Source organism: Lemur catta, chromosome 1 (genome assembly GCF_020740605.2).
Source record: "Lemur catta isolate mLemCat1 chromosome 1, mLemCat1.pri, whole genome shotgun sequence".
Lineage (NCBI taxonomy): Eukaryota > Metazoa > Chordata > Mammalia > Primates > Lemuridae > Lemur > Lemur catta.
In genome coordinates, this window is record NC_059128.1 from 111,273,060 (window position 1) to 111,288,127 (window position 15,068).

A 15,068-nucleotide genomic window follows, 5' to 3' on the forward strand; every position below is an offset into this window, starting at 1 on the left:
GTCGTTGTCGTTGTTGTTGTTGTGGTTGTGGTTGTGGTCTGTCTCTGTGCCAAGAATCAGCCTGAGGTATAAAATAACCATATTCTCAGGTCTTTTCTGGTATTTGTACAGCAATGTTCATAGAACCATGATTCACAATAGCTGCCAGTGTAAGCACACCCCAAGGGCCATTCAGACCATAAACCCCGGCAGCTAAAGGGACGCCACTTTGCTTCCAGTATACTTTTGCCTTGTTGTGTCTTAAAAGTTTAGAATTAACCTGCAGCTTGCTGCCAGGCATAAGATTAGAAAACGACCTTGTCCTCAATACAATCTTTCTGGCAGCAAAAGAAAAAACATTTAAAAAATTAAGCAACCTTGAGGAAAAACAGATCAAGAGTCTGGAATGGGCCATCTGCAGACTGCTGATGCCAAGATACACCAGACGACCTACTGTTTGCTGGTAACCATCAAACAAATCATGATGACTTGCACAAAGTTTGCTTTCTCCCCTGAACCCCCTTTACTGCTTCACTTTATAAGTTGCTCAGGGCCGGGGAAGGTGACTCATGTTTGTAGTCCAGCACTCTGGGAGACTGAGGTGGGAGGATTGATATTTGTTTTCTAGGTTTTCTTTTTTTAGCTAGGGATTTATTTATTTATTTTATCATCCTCTCATTTTTATTGACAACAGTGTTTAGGAATATGAATTTTCCTTTGATCAGTGCTTTAGAGGTGTCCTGTATTATCCATAAAAACCAAAAAAGAGGAAAAAACCCAATGACCATCAACTGATAAATGGATAGTGATATAGCCATACAATGGAATATTACTTAGTAATAAAAAGAAATTAAGTACTGATACATGCTACGACATGGATGAATCCTGAAAACATTAGGTAAGTGAAAAACAGCCAGACACAAAGACCACATATTTTATACTGTAGTTCCATTTACATGACATGTCCAGGATAGGCAAATCTAGAAACAGAAAGATTAGTTGTTGCCTTGGACTGCAGTGGTGGCAGTGGGCTGCATGGGGGGATTGGGTGATTATGGGTAACAGGGTCCGAGTTTCTTCTTGTGGTTATGAAAATGTTCTAAAATCGATTGTGGTGATAGATGCACAACTCTTTGAATACCAAAAAGCCACGGAATCGTACTCTTCAAACGGGTTAATTGCATGCTTTCAGAAGTCTACCTCAAACAAAACTAAAGGCCTACAGAAAAGACTGAATGTATCAGAGGCAGAGATGATTTTATGGACTAGCAGTTTTATCTCTGCAAATACGTGCACATTTCTGCAGAAGGCCGAAGAAACAAGGAGAAAGGCCCGCAGAAAAGTCTCTGATGAGCATCCTAACGCCTGTACCCCAAGTCTTAGATGTCCTTTCCCCACCCTCCACGTCTGCCCCCGTCTCCAACCCAGTCCTCTGCGCTCGGCTCCCTGGTAGGGCGTCACCTCCCAATGTCGGCAGCCTGATGTGGATCCAGGTCTACCGTGCACAGGGGAGGAAACTGGGACTTTCCTGACGCAGCCGCACACATTTCTCTCTGCCTCCTGTCATCCTGATCCCCCCGCTCCTGAGGCTCCGCCCCCTACATCCGTCGCGGTGCGTACCCCGGAAGCGGAAGTGCAAGGCAGTGCGCCGGAGGACGTCGGGCCTCGCCCAACCACCCGCTTGTGAGATGGGCTTTCGCCTCCGAGCGTGTCCAGCCCCAACCCAGGTAGGGCCTTGCGGGTCACAGGGCGCCGCCCCGGGCTCTGCGCACAGTCCCCGCTGCTCCGGTGTCCTCGCGCCTCGGTCCTCCCGCCACCTCCTCCAAAGGCCTTTGCCCGCTGCGCTCGCGCCAGGCTGGGACTTGGCTCAGGGTTCCCGGTGGAGGCGGACTCTTCTCTCAAGCCGCCGTGCGCCCCTCTTAAAAAGTAGTCAGTCAACCTTTTTGTCCTTTCTTCAGCAGGAAAAGCATCTCCGCTGTTCTGGAAAAGGCCCCCAGCGTCCTCTTCTCCCCGACCTGGCGATTGCGGTGCATTCCGGTGAGCAGTGGACCGAGATGCTCTGGCTGGGGGCATCGAAGCCTGAGAAATTGCTCAGGTGTTAAGTGCTTTCTTAGGTTTGCAGGATTTGTAGGTTTATGGAAATAAAAACATGTTGCCACAAGCCTTTCGGCTAAAGGCTGGATAAGGATACGGGATACTTTGCTGTTGTTGGTTTTTTTTTTTTTGGAGATCAACAGCAGCTGAACTGCCTAGGTCTGTACATCCCCAAAGAGTTTTAAAACAGAGGGGCTTCCAGGAAGTAGGATGCAGCCTTCGTTATGCTAGTATCATAAATTAGAGCTGTGTTAACTGTCAAAGAGATGTGCTTTGACCAAGTGGGGTTTTTTTGCCACTTATATTTTTAGACTGAATTTTTTTAAAATCAAGGAAAATGTGAAAGTCTAGAACATTGAACACCTATGTATTCTTGTTGTAGATTGACTTAGATTGACCATTTGTTAATATTTTGCTGTTTTCTGTTTCTCTTCATCTCTCTCCTGGGTATAAATAAATATTTATGGTAAATCTTTTCTGGGTATAAATAAATGTCTGTCATAAATAGGAGACTGAAATAAGGTACAGATGTGATATTTGAATTTCAATACTTGGTTGCTTGCCTTACGTGTTATACAATAAATCCTACAAATTGATACCCAAAGTGAAAACCCAATAGAAAACTTAGCGATAGGTTTGGGTAGGCTCTTCAATAAAGAATATGGCCCAGTGGACAATAAATATATGAAAAGGTGCTTGATACCAGTAACCAGGGAAATGCAAATTGAAACCACAAAGTGATAGTAGTACACACACAAGCTGAATGGTTAAAAGTAAATCTCAAGGCCAGGCGCGGTGGCTCACGCCTGTAATCCTAGCACTCTGGGAGGCCGAAGCGGGAAGATTGCTTGAGGTCAGGAGTTTGAGACCAGCCTGAGCAAGAGCGAGACCCCGTCTCTACTAAAAATAGAAAGAAATTATCTGGCCAACTAAAATATATATAGAAAAAATTAGCTGGGCATGGTGGCGCATGCCTGTAGTCCCAGCTACTCAGGAGGCTGAGGCAGTAGGATCACTTAAGCCCGGGAGTTTGAGGTTGCTGTGAGCTAGGCTGATTCCATGGCACTCTAGCCCGGGCAACAGAGTTAGATTCTGTCTCAAATAAAATAAAATAAAATAAGATAAAAGTAAATCTCAAATGAGTGAAAATATGAAGTGTTCGTTAAAATGTGCACAAATTCCTGGCGAAAACACATTTTTAACAATATCAACTAAATATGAACTGTTGATAATGCAACAATAATGCATGCATATATATATATACCAGGATAAATGTAAGGAGTCTTCATAGCATTATTTGAAATAGCCCTAAATTGGAAACAACTCAAGTGTGGACCCACAGAAGAATGGCTGAATTGTGGCATATTTTTTTCTGTGACACATGCTTCAGCAAAGAGAAAAACTAAATCATAGGTAGATAAATACAACTGTGTGAGCCTCACAAACATAATGTTGAATGAAAGAAGCCAGACACAAAAGAATGCATACTGTTTTATGCTGTTTCTTTAAAATTCAAAAATAGGCAAAATGAACTAGAGTGTTAGGTGTAAGGGTAGTATTGCAATTGGGAGGCATGTCTGAAATATGGGGTATGGAAATGTTCTATTTCTTGACCTAAATGGTGATTATATGGGGCAGTTCATTTCTTGGTAGTTCATTGAGATTTTTATTCATGATTGCCTTCCTCAGTTGTATGTATGCTGTAATTCAGTAAAAGAAGTTCAAGAATTAAGTGTTCTAACTCTGCAATCCCCAACCCCCAGGTCTGGTATCAGTCCATGGCCTGTTAGAAAATGGGCCTCGCATCACAACCTGAGCTCCACACCACCCCCACCCCACCCCCAGGCCATGGAAAAATTGTCTTCCACGAAAGAGGTGTCTGGTGCCAAAAAGGTTGGGGACTGCTGTTCTAACTCGTAAAATTGAAGGAGAAATATGGAAGTAGAATAAAACGTTCGGAAAGAATGGATAATAATAAAACCAGTACTTAATTGAAAACAGTAGAATTGATCAGTAATATGAAAAGATGAAAAATATGTTTATATTACAGTCTTTGTAGCCATCTATGAGATAATATGGAATGACTTTAATTTCAGCATAAAAGAAAAACAACATAATTCAGACCTTGCTGAAGTAGCTGGTATTAGAAATGTATTTTGAGTCTTCTCTAAAACCATCATATTCAAGTTCAAATGTCTTTGGGTCAAAAGTGAGACATTAATTTTTTAAAAAATTTTTTGTAGAGGTGGGGTCTTGCTATGTTGCCCAGGCTGGTCTTAAACTCCTGGCCTCATGCAGTCCTCCTGCTTTGGCCTCCCAAGGTGCTGAGATTACAGGCATGAGCCATTGTGTCTGGCCTAACACTAATTTTTTTAAGTAAGTGAGGTATGAATTACTACAGTCCTCTAAAGTGGTCATTTTTCCTATTCTATCTTTATCTTAACCCTAACCAGTCTTATTTCTGTATCAGGAATACATTTGTGTGTGTGTGTGTGTGTGTGTTACTATACTGCTCATCATCAACTAATAAATCAAGTACTTGTTGATTTCCTGTATTGCTCCATTGAAATGTGAGATCCCCAAGAGCTGTTCAATGCCCAGTACCTGGCCTGCCACAGGGAAGGCCATTAATAAATATTTGTGGACTGAATAAAGGCAGGCAAAGATTCCAAGTCCAGCCAGGCTCCTACAGAGAGTATTCAGGGGGATTTTTTTTATGCTGAATTGCATAAAGCGTTTTATATTTCTGCTCTTCATTATACCCAGCAGAGGTCTAGACTGAATTCTGGTCACATTGGGAATAACAACCACAGGAGAGCAAGCTTTTGACACACTACCCTGTCCTCTAGTCCTGGCTTACCACTCCTTAACTGGGGATTTGGAGCCAATACTAATCCTGTCTGAACCTGTATTCTCAGCTATAAAATGACAGTATTAATTAAATCTCCCAATTTGAAGGGTGGTTTGGACAATTCAAGGACGTTATGTATGTAGAATGCTGAACAGGTGCTCAGTAAATGGCAAATGTTATTAGTATTTATGTGGTATAGTATTAGATAGTTTTAATGGCTGTCACATGTGTATCCTCTGCAGAGAGATCGCTAATGAATGATGTTTGTGACTGCGAAGAAACATCTGTTGCTTAATGATTGATCTTGCGAACCAGTTACTCAGATGCCACTACACTAAGAGAAGTCAAGATCAACCTGTTTAAATTCACAAGCTTCTCTGAAGTAACCTTCTGAGCAACAAATGGAATGTTCAGAAACATTTCACCCTCAGTGTCACGGGATGGCAGCCATGGATCTGACTTATGTGTGCGGTGAGTCCTTCTTGATGCCTCTTTTCAGATCATCTGCTTTATGTAGTTCCCTCCCAAATGGCAGATCTATTGCTCAGGAGTTGAGTGATTGTGTGATGGGCTGTGTAAGAGGGATTGAAATGAACCAGATGTGTAAAAGTTAGGGTCCTGGGATTTGGGATGCAAGAAAGGGTGTGCTTGTGTGCTTTTAGGGGGATAAAACATTGATGAATTTTATCATGTCTGGCAAGTAAACCACTCTGTCTCTCTGTAATTTATGTAACTACAAAATGGAATTATTAACCTCTTCTTCATGGATAGCAAGATCCAGTAAACCCTTTTCTTGCTTCAGGTAACTCAGGGCTGCTTTGGCATATTATGGAAGTAGTGTGTTTGTAATGTATTAGGTGTGTGGTGTGAAACAGCTGCTGTTGCTGTTGTGGAAAGATTTGAACTTTAATGCTGTTATTCTTTTCCCTAAGGTCCTCTTTCTCAAGACACTTTCTGTCTTCATGAGAGGAACATGGAAGACGCAGGGATGGTGGCTGGGTTACTGATGGGTTCTTCTCAGGCAAGTGAAAAGTAGATGCTTCTTCAAAATGTTATGTTTGTTTCCATGAGATAGCCTCATCCCCTTGTCATGTATTCAAGCTTCTTAAAGCAGTTAGGATCCTGCTCATGAAATGAGTCCCCAGGTGGATTTCTCCAGGACTCATGCCGTCTCAGTTTATACAGAGATTATGCTGGAAATGATTGTTTTAACTCAATGTTTATTCTTTCTGATCCTCAGTCATGCTTGTTGGTTCATTGTTTTGCTGAGTGTTATGACAGATCATAAGAAGGTGATCTAATCTCAAGGAATTTGTGTGTCACTGTGGAAATAATTGTTAGCAGATTTTACAAAGTGCTGCAACGTGCTCAGCGCTAACTACAGCCTATAAGGTGGAGGAATAGGGTGAGAACAGCCTACGATAAAGTTGTGGTAAGGTAGGTTTAGTCATGTGGCAGTGACACTGGTAAATCCATGTGACTGGATGGATTTAACAGACATAATCTATAGATAGACAGGAGGAGAGGTCTGAGGTCCAGGAGTACCGCAGGCTTCTAGTTTCCCTTAGTCCTTCATACGTCTTTCCCAGAACATCAAAGAAGGTGGTACTTAGCTGAAGCCAGCATGTATTTGATGGTTTAGCACTTAGTGACCTTTGAGGATGTGGCTGTGGACTTTACTCAGGAAGAATGGACTTTGTTGGATCAAACACAGAGAGATCTCTACAGAAATGTGATGTTGGAGAACTACAAGAATCTCATTACACTAGGTAAGAGTGGCATAATTTCTTCACTGAGCACTTTAGAAAATGAGTGTTTCTTAAATGTTTGCGGACAAATGGGAATAGTGTGATATAAACAAGACAGTCATAGACTCTAGCCAGTGAGCATTAGTATATAGAGGATTCACTGTGAAAATGAATATCTGTCTAAGTAAATGACTTTATTTCCTTTATGGATTAAAAACTTTGAAGTTTTGGCTGGGCGTGGTGGCTCATGCCTGTAATCCTAGCACTCTGGGAGGCTGAGGCAGGAGGATTGCTTGAGGTCAGCAGGTCAAGACCAGCCTGAGCAAGAGCAAGACCTCCGTCTCTACTAAAAAATAAAAAAATTAGCCAGGCATGGTGACTAATGCAGGAAAAAAAAAAAAAAGACTTTGAGTTTTTAAATGTGTTTGAGATCAGACATCATAACCATCAGGTCTTGGAGCTCCCCAGTCATTTGAGGATATTTTAAAGACAGAATGTGCTTGCATTTTTGTTCCTTTTGAAATAGTTTTACTGCATTTATTGGAAATGCTGCATGATTAGTTTGCTGTTTGTAAAGTTACACTTGACCATCTTCAGAATTCCTGAAGGCAAACGTGTTGGTTCCCAATTCAAGGACATGGTATCATGTCTTGCATTGTCCTGTTCCTTTATGTATTTTTCCCTCCAGCAGGGTCCGAAACATGCAAACCTATTCTCATGTCTCCATTGGAACGAGGGGAGGAGCTGAGAACAGGAGTGAGAAGAGTTCTGCAGGGTGAGTTCACAAGCAGGCATGGTATTAGTAAGAGCAGTGCTAGTCTGGGAAACATGCAGTACATTTGGAAATGTAACTTTGCAAACTTCTCAGGGTGTACTCTTTTTCCTGAGAAGGCTGAGGCCATTTGGTTTCTGAGTTTCCTCAGGTACTTTCAACTCCTCTTCACCTTTTTTTTTTTAAGACAGAGTCTTGCTCTGTTGCCCAGGCTACAGTGCTGTGGCATCACCCTAGCTCACAGCACCCTGAGACTCCTGGGCTCAGGCAATCCTCCTGCCTCAGCCTCCCAAGTAGCTGAGACTACAGGCACAGACAACCATGCCTGGCTAATTTTTTTTATTTTTAGTTGCCTAGCTAATTTTTTTTTCTTTCTGTTTTTAGTAGAGATGGGGTCTGGCTCTTGTTGAGGCTGGTTTCAAACTCCTGAGCTCAAGCGATCCTCCTGCCTTGGCCTCCCAGAGTGCTAAGGTTACAGGCGTGAGCTACTGCACCTGGATGGTTCCCCTTCATCTTTAAATTTCCATTGATCTTCTCAAACTTTTTCTGTTCTTGGAAAGGTCCGTCTCCTTTATTTTAAAATTTCATTTTATGCATCCAGCTGCTTTGCCAACACCTTTTTATATTGCCTTCCTGACTTTGTCATCTTTTTTTTCTTACTGTCAGCCTCCATTTTCTAGAGTATTATTATATATATTACTTGGTAAATTACCTATAGATTTAACACCATGTGTTTATCATTCCCAAACTTCTGACATAGCCAGATTCTTTGTAGTCCATGCTTCCTTCTGTTTCACCATTTTTATCATGTTTCTTTCATATTTAGAAAGATATATACATGTGCCATATGCTTATATTTGAGGTAAAATACATAAAAATTTACCATTTTACTGAATATACTTCATTGGCATTGAGTACATTCAGTGTTGTGCAACCATCAGCTCTTTTTATTACCAAAGCATTTTTTATCAGCCCAAAAGAAACCCTTTTGCCATTAAGCAGTCCCTCCCTATTCACCTCTACCCGTAATCCCTGCTACCACTAATTTGCTTTCTCTCTCCATGGATTTACCTATTCTGTATATATCATATAAATGGAGTCATACAATGTGACCTATTCTGTCTGACTTTTTTCACTGAGCATAATGTTCTCAGGGTTCATCCATGTTGTAGCATGTATCAGTACTTCATTCCTTTTTTATGGCTGAATAATATTCAGCAGTGGTTCACACCTGTAATTGTAGCACTCTGGAAAGCTGAGGCAGGAGGATCCCTTGAGGTCAGGAGTTTAAGACCCAGTGTGAGCCACAGGCCCTTATGTTAGTTCTTTGTGGTTTCTATTAGCTGTTTGATCATGTTTAAGATAATTGATTTAGAGCAGGTGCAGTGGCTCACACCTGTAACCGTAGCATTCTGAGAGGCCAAGGCAGGAGGATTGCTTGAGCTTAGTAGTTTAAGACCAGCCTGAGCAAGACTGAGACCCTGTCTCTACTAAAAATAGAAAGATTAGCCAGGCATTGTGGCACACACCTGTAGTCCCAGCTACTCAGGAGCCTGAGGCAGGAGGATCCCTTGAGCCCAGAAGTTGGAAGTTGCAGTGAGCTGCGATGATGCCACTGCACTGTACCCAGGATGACAGAGAGAGACTCTGTCTTAAAAAAGATAAAATAAAAAAGATAATTGATTTAGTCTTTATCAGTCCCAATGCCTTGGTATTCTGATACAGGTTCTATTTTTTTTTTTCTTGTTCTTTTGCATACTTCATGATTTTTTGCTGAAAATGTATGTTTTGGATATTATAATGGGGCAATTTTGAAATCTGATTCTCTCTCCTAGGGGTTTGTTGTTGCTTTTTTTGGTGAGTGGCTAATATTTGTTTAGTGTCTTTTATAAATTATTTTTGTGGAGTCTGTGTTCTTTTTAGTGCAGACCTGAAAGGCTGTGTTCTTTAGCTTAGTTATCACATTAGAGTGACAGAGTTTCCTTAAATGCCTAGAGCCAAGAAATGAAAAAGAAACCAGACTCTTTTGTTTTTTGCTGATGGCCTATGTGTTGGGTCACTTCTTCATTGCCAAGCCAGGCTCTTCACACCTTTTACTTAGTCTTCCTTTGCTGCTTATATGGATCTCGTTGGTCAGCCAGAGGTGAAAACTTAGGGTCTTTCTGAGCATACATCCAGCCCTGAGTATGCCTGTGGCCTTCTTGATTCCCTGGTAGACACTGGAGCTTTTAAATCCCTTATTTATCCACATATCAGCATTCCCAATCTGTTCTTTACTAGGGTTTACAGTCTGTCTATTGTTTGTCCCAACTGCTTTGCCTTTTCTCAGGTTGCTACAGGCAACACTTTACCTTTAGATAACATTTTGAGCAGAAGCTGCTTGGGATGCTGCCTCAGTCTTGAAAACTCTGAGTTGGGTGAAATAGAAGCAAGCCCTTGCACTAGCCCTTGAGGAAGCTGCCAGACAGTTCAAAACACACAAAGACAATTCTTTGAGGATAAGGCCCCTATTGCTCCTTTTGGCACTACCAACTTGTGCAGGGCATTTGTCCTGCCATCTGTACAGCAGTGAGTAATCTGGAGAATGTGGATAGTACCTTCCAATTTAAAATGCCACAGTGTTCTAGTGAAATACAGCCACCCTTTCTTCCTTAAGTGTTCCCCTGGTTGTTGTAAATGTTTGACCAGATTCCAAAGTTCCGCAATAGTTGATTCTGATAGCTTTTCTGAGTTTGTTAGTTGTCTTGTGGTGAGAAAGAGCCCTGGAGCTCCCCACTGTGCCACATTTGGTAATGCCATTCCTGTGCCTTATGATTTTAAACAACTTTATCCTCCAGTTTTTCTCCAAACCTGTATTTTTTATTTTATTTTCAGAATTGAATTTGCAACTCAAAACCAAAGGCTCCCCACTGCTTCAAGATATATATGCAGAAAAATCATCAAATGGAATACAAATGGTAAGATTTCCAAGGGATAAAATCTTCCACACTAGAACAAGAAGCATAATATCCATGAGAATTATATGAGGAAAATGGCATTTACCCAGAAAAAGCAGTCTGTGAAGAGATTCTCCGAATATCATTTAAAATAACCCCCAAACAGGGCAGGAACTGTGTACACATAGTGGAAATGTTAAAATGTTCAAATATGATGTTTCCAATGCATAAATGTTGTGATGGGGGAGAAATTCTATTGCTGTACTGCATATGAGAAAATCTTTAGTTATCATTCATATCTTAATCAACAGGAGAGAAGCAATATGGCAGAGAAACTCTGTGGCTCTAACTATTGTGGAAAAGTTGTTAGTGAACATCCATCTCTTATGACTCACATGAGAACTCACATTGGAGAGAAAACTTCTAAGGATAATCAGAGTGGAAAAGCCTTAAGAAAGAACTTAATTGGTAATTTTTACAAGAAAACTAATTTGGGGGAAAAAACTTCTAAGGTTTTTCAATATGGAAAAGCTTTTAGCCAGTTTCCAAATCATAATGGCCAGAACAAAACTCATACACAAAAGAAATTGTGTGAATGCAGAGATTGTCAGAGAACTTTTCTTAAGCAGTCATCCCTTAAGGTACATATGAGATCTCACAACAGAGAAAAACACTATGTATGTAAGGAATGTGGGAAAGCCTTCAGTCATTCTTCACACCTTATAGGCCACATAAGAATTCACAGTGGAGAGAAACCCTATGTTTGTAAAGAATGTGGCAAAGCCTTCACTCAGTCCACAGGACTTAAATTACACATCAGAATTCACACTGGAGAAAAACCATATAAATGTAGAGAGTGTGGAAAAGCCTTCACCCATTCCTCATACCTTACAGATCATATAAGAATTCACAGTGGAAAGAAGCCCTATGTATGTATGGAATGTGGCAAAGCCTTTACTCGATCCACAGGACTTATTTTACACATACGAATTCACATTGGAGAAAAACCATATGAATGCAAGGAATGTGGAAAAGCTTTTATTCATTCTTCATACCTCACAAAACATGTAAGGGTTCATAGTGGAGAGAAGCCATATATATGTAAGGAATGTGGGAAAACTTTCCCTCGTTCTTCAGGACTTGTTTTACACATGCGAACACACACTGGAGAAAAACCCTATGAGTGTAAGGAATGTGGGAAAGCCTTTAATCATTCCTCAATGCTTAACCAACATGTAAGGACCCACACTGGAGAGAAGCCATATCAATGCAAGGAATGTGGGAAAGCCTTCACTCAGTCATCAGGCCTTAGTACACATTTAAGAACTCACACTGGAGAAAAGGGCTATGAATGTAAGGAATGTGGGAAAGCATTTGCTCGGTCCACAAATCTTAATATGCACATGCGAACTCACACAGGAGAAAAGCCCTATGAATGTAAAGAATGTGGGAAAGCCTTCAGATATTCCACGTGCCTTAATGTTCACATGCGAACTCACACTGGAGCAAAACCATATGAATGTAAGGAATGTGGGAAAAACTTCACTCAGTCTTCAGCACTTGCTAAACATGTAAGAACTAAGGCATGTGAAAAAACCTGAAATTGTCCTCAGATCTTAGTATTTGTATCTAAACTCAACTGGAAAAAAACTTATGAATGTAAAGAATGTGTGAGAAACCTTCACTCAGTTTTCATTTCTTATATAACAGGTGTGAATTTACCATGGGCAGAAGGCCCATTCATACAAGGAATAGGGGAGAACAGTAATTCTTTGTACCTTATAAACCATAAAAACTAATGTTTGAGGGAAAAAACTTCTCACTCTAAGACATGTCAGAAAGCCTTTTTGTTGTTGTTGTTCCAACATTATTTTACTATCTAAAATTACTGTAAAAGCCAATTGAAGGTAAGACTGAGATACAGCCTTATAATACTTCACATGCCTTAACAGGACATCATAACCCACATTTGGGAAAAACCCTCTGTATGTAAGGAATGTGCTTATTTACTTTATGCTCAGGCCTTAGTATCCACATGAGAATTTACAGTGGTATAAAACCCTACAAGTGTAAAGGCCACAAGATCTTCACTTCTTCATGCCTTTTAATAACTCAACATTTAAGAACTCAACAGTGGACAGATACCCTATATATGTAAGAAATATGGGACATCCTTCAGAAATTTCTGATGGTTTCCTGTGTAAAAAGCCTCATGAATTTAAGAAATTTTAAAAATCCTTCAGGTGTTAATAAATCAACATGCAGTAGAGAGAAACCCTGTGAAGGTAATATACACGGGAAAGCTTTAGCTCTGCCTCATATGTTAATATTTGGTAATCTCACAGAGGCCCAAAACATAAATGTTAAAAATATAGGAATACCTACATATATACACACACACACACACTCACACACACATATACACACATATATACATAAACACACATATACACATACACATTAATTCTGTTTTTGTCCTTTAGTAAAAATGATAATTCACCCTAGAGAAATTGTGATTCTAGGGAATGAGGAAAATGCTGGATCCATTTTACAAGTCTTGCTGTACCTGTGAAAACCCACTGCAGAGAGGCTATATCAATGTAAAAATGTGGGAATGTTTTTAGTAAATACACACCCATTAAGAGACTTGGAAAATACTCGCTGGAAGGAGAAACTATGAAGAATTCTGGGAAGCTATCAGGTACTATACTTAATATACACAAGATAATTCATACTGGAGGAGAAATGGAAATAAATGACATGAAAATGAGATTGTCCTTCTCTGTGTCTTACTGTCAGTGTAGGCACCTGCCCCTCAATTTTCTGTGGTTGAAAAGTTTAATTGCTTTTAAAATTCCTTCTAAGATTTTTTTCCCTGTTATACTGAGAACAGCATGGGGGAAGAGCTGGGACTGGAGCAGTGGACTATGCAGTGGGTGTTAGGATGTTATATATATATATTTTTTGAGACAGAGTCTCGCTCTGTTGCCCAGGCTAGAGTGAGTGCCATGGCGTCCTCCTAGCTCACAGCAACCTCAAACTCCTGGGCTCAAGCAATCCTTCTGCCTCAGCCTCCCGAGTAGCTGGGACTACAGGCATGCGCCACCATGCCCGGCTGATTTTTTCTATATATTTTTAGTTGTCCATATAATTTCTATTTTTAGTAGAGACGGGGTCTTGCTCTTGCTCAGGCTGGTCTCGATCTCCTGAGCTGAAAGGATCCGCCCGCCTCGGCCTCCCAAGTGCTAGGATTACAGGCATGAGCCACTGTGTCCGCCCAGGATGTTATATTTAATCCCCATGGTAACCACAGAGAAAATATCTATGTAGTATACACAAAATGAAAAGAAAATGTGTCACTACAAAAAAAACAAAAACAAAAATAAGGTAATAGTAAAGGAAATGATGAACAAAAAGTAATAATAAGATATATAGAAACCAAGTAACGAAATTGCAAAAAAAGTCTTTTTATTGGTAATTATGTGAAAGGTAAATGGATTAAATTCCCCAATCAAAAGACATAATTCAGTGGAATGGATTAAAATATGTAACCCCACTGGCCAGGCGCGGTGGCTCACGCCTGTAATCCTAGCCCTCTGGGAGGCTGAGGCGGGTGGATTGCTTGAGGTGAGGAGTTCGAGACGAGCCTGAGCAAGACCATGTCTCTACAAAAAATACAAATAAATTATCTGGACAACTAAAAATATATATAGAAAAAATTAGCTGGGCATGGTGGCGCATGCCTGTAGTCCCAGCTACTTGGGAGGCTGAGGCAGGAGGATCGCTTAAGCCCAGGAGTTTGAGGTTGCTGTGAGCTAGGCTGACACTACAGCACTCACTCTAGCCCGGGCAACAAAGTGAGACTCTGTCTCAAAAAAAAAAAAAATAAAAATAAATATATATATATATATATAACCCCACTATATGCTGTTCCTCACTCTAGATCTAAAGTCAAAAAAAGGTTGAAAGTGTAAGGTTGGAAAAATATATTCCATGTAAATAGTAACCTAAAGAGAGGTAGGCTGGGTATACTAATATTAGACAAAACAAACTTCCATTTAAAAACTGTTAAAAGAGACAATGAAGAACAGTATATATTGACAAAAGGTACAATTCATCATGAAAATATAACAATTATAAATGTATATGTACCAAACATCAGAGCCTAAAATACATAAAGCAAACACTGACAGGATTAAAGGGAAAAATAGACAATTCCATAACAGTTGGAGACTATAATAGACCACTTTCAATTCAGTAGATAGAACAGCCACACATAATATCAATAAAGAAACAGGATAAGCACTATATATCAGGTGGACCTAACAGACACATTCAGAACACTTCACCCAACAACAGCAGAATATTCATTTTTCTCAAGTTTATATGCAATAGTCTCTAGTATAAAACACGTCAGGCCACAAAATGAGACTTAATGAAATATAAAAGACTGAAATTCAAATCATCTTTTCCAATCACAATAGGATAAAACGAGATGAAAAACAGAAGGAGAATTGGAAAATTCACAAATATGTTTTATTATAAATAACACATTCCTGACCAACCAACAGGTCAAATAAGATGGCACAGGGGAAATTAGAAAATACCTTGAGAAAAATGGAAAGAAAAACATGGCATACCAAAACTTATGGCTATGGCTTAAATGTTTTTGTCTCCTCAACATTCAT

At 40.2% G+C, this 15,068-nt stretch overlaps 1 protein-coding gene across 4 annotated transcripts; it reads left to right on the top strand.

Annotated features, from left to right (window-relative positions):
- Nucleotides 1-1,612: 1,612 nt before the first annotated feature.
- ZNF846 (zinc finger protein 846) lies at nucleotides 1,613-13,150 on the top strand. 4 transcript variants are annotated; one of them, XM_045546943.1, is made up of 9 exons: nucleotides 1,613-1,706; nucleotides 1,938-2,016; nucleotides 5,167-5,395; nucleotides 5,857-5,945; nucleotides 6,567-6,693; nucleotides 7,361-7,447; nucleotides 10,319-10,401; nucleotides 10,692-10,848; nucleotides 12,903-13,150. In XM_045546943.1, the coding sequence occupies exons 3-9, from the start codon at nucleotides 5,326-5,328 to the stop codon at nucleotides 12,950-12,952; spliced, it is 663 nt and encodes a 220-aa protein (XP_045402899.1). In that variant the 5' UTR covers nucleotides 1,613-1,706; nucleotides 1,938-2,016; nucleotides 5,167-5,325; the 3' UTR covers nucleotides 12,953-13,150. The 4 variants fall into 4 exon arrangements, with proteins under 4 accessions (XP_045402899.1, XP_045402909.1, XP_045402883.1 ...); XM_045546953.1 differs by having other exon boundaries at nucleotides 7,364-7,447; XM_045546927.1 differs by having other exon boundaries at nucleotides 10,692-13,150.
- The last annotated feature ends 1,918 nt before the right edge of the window (nucleotides 13,151-15,068 follow it).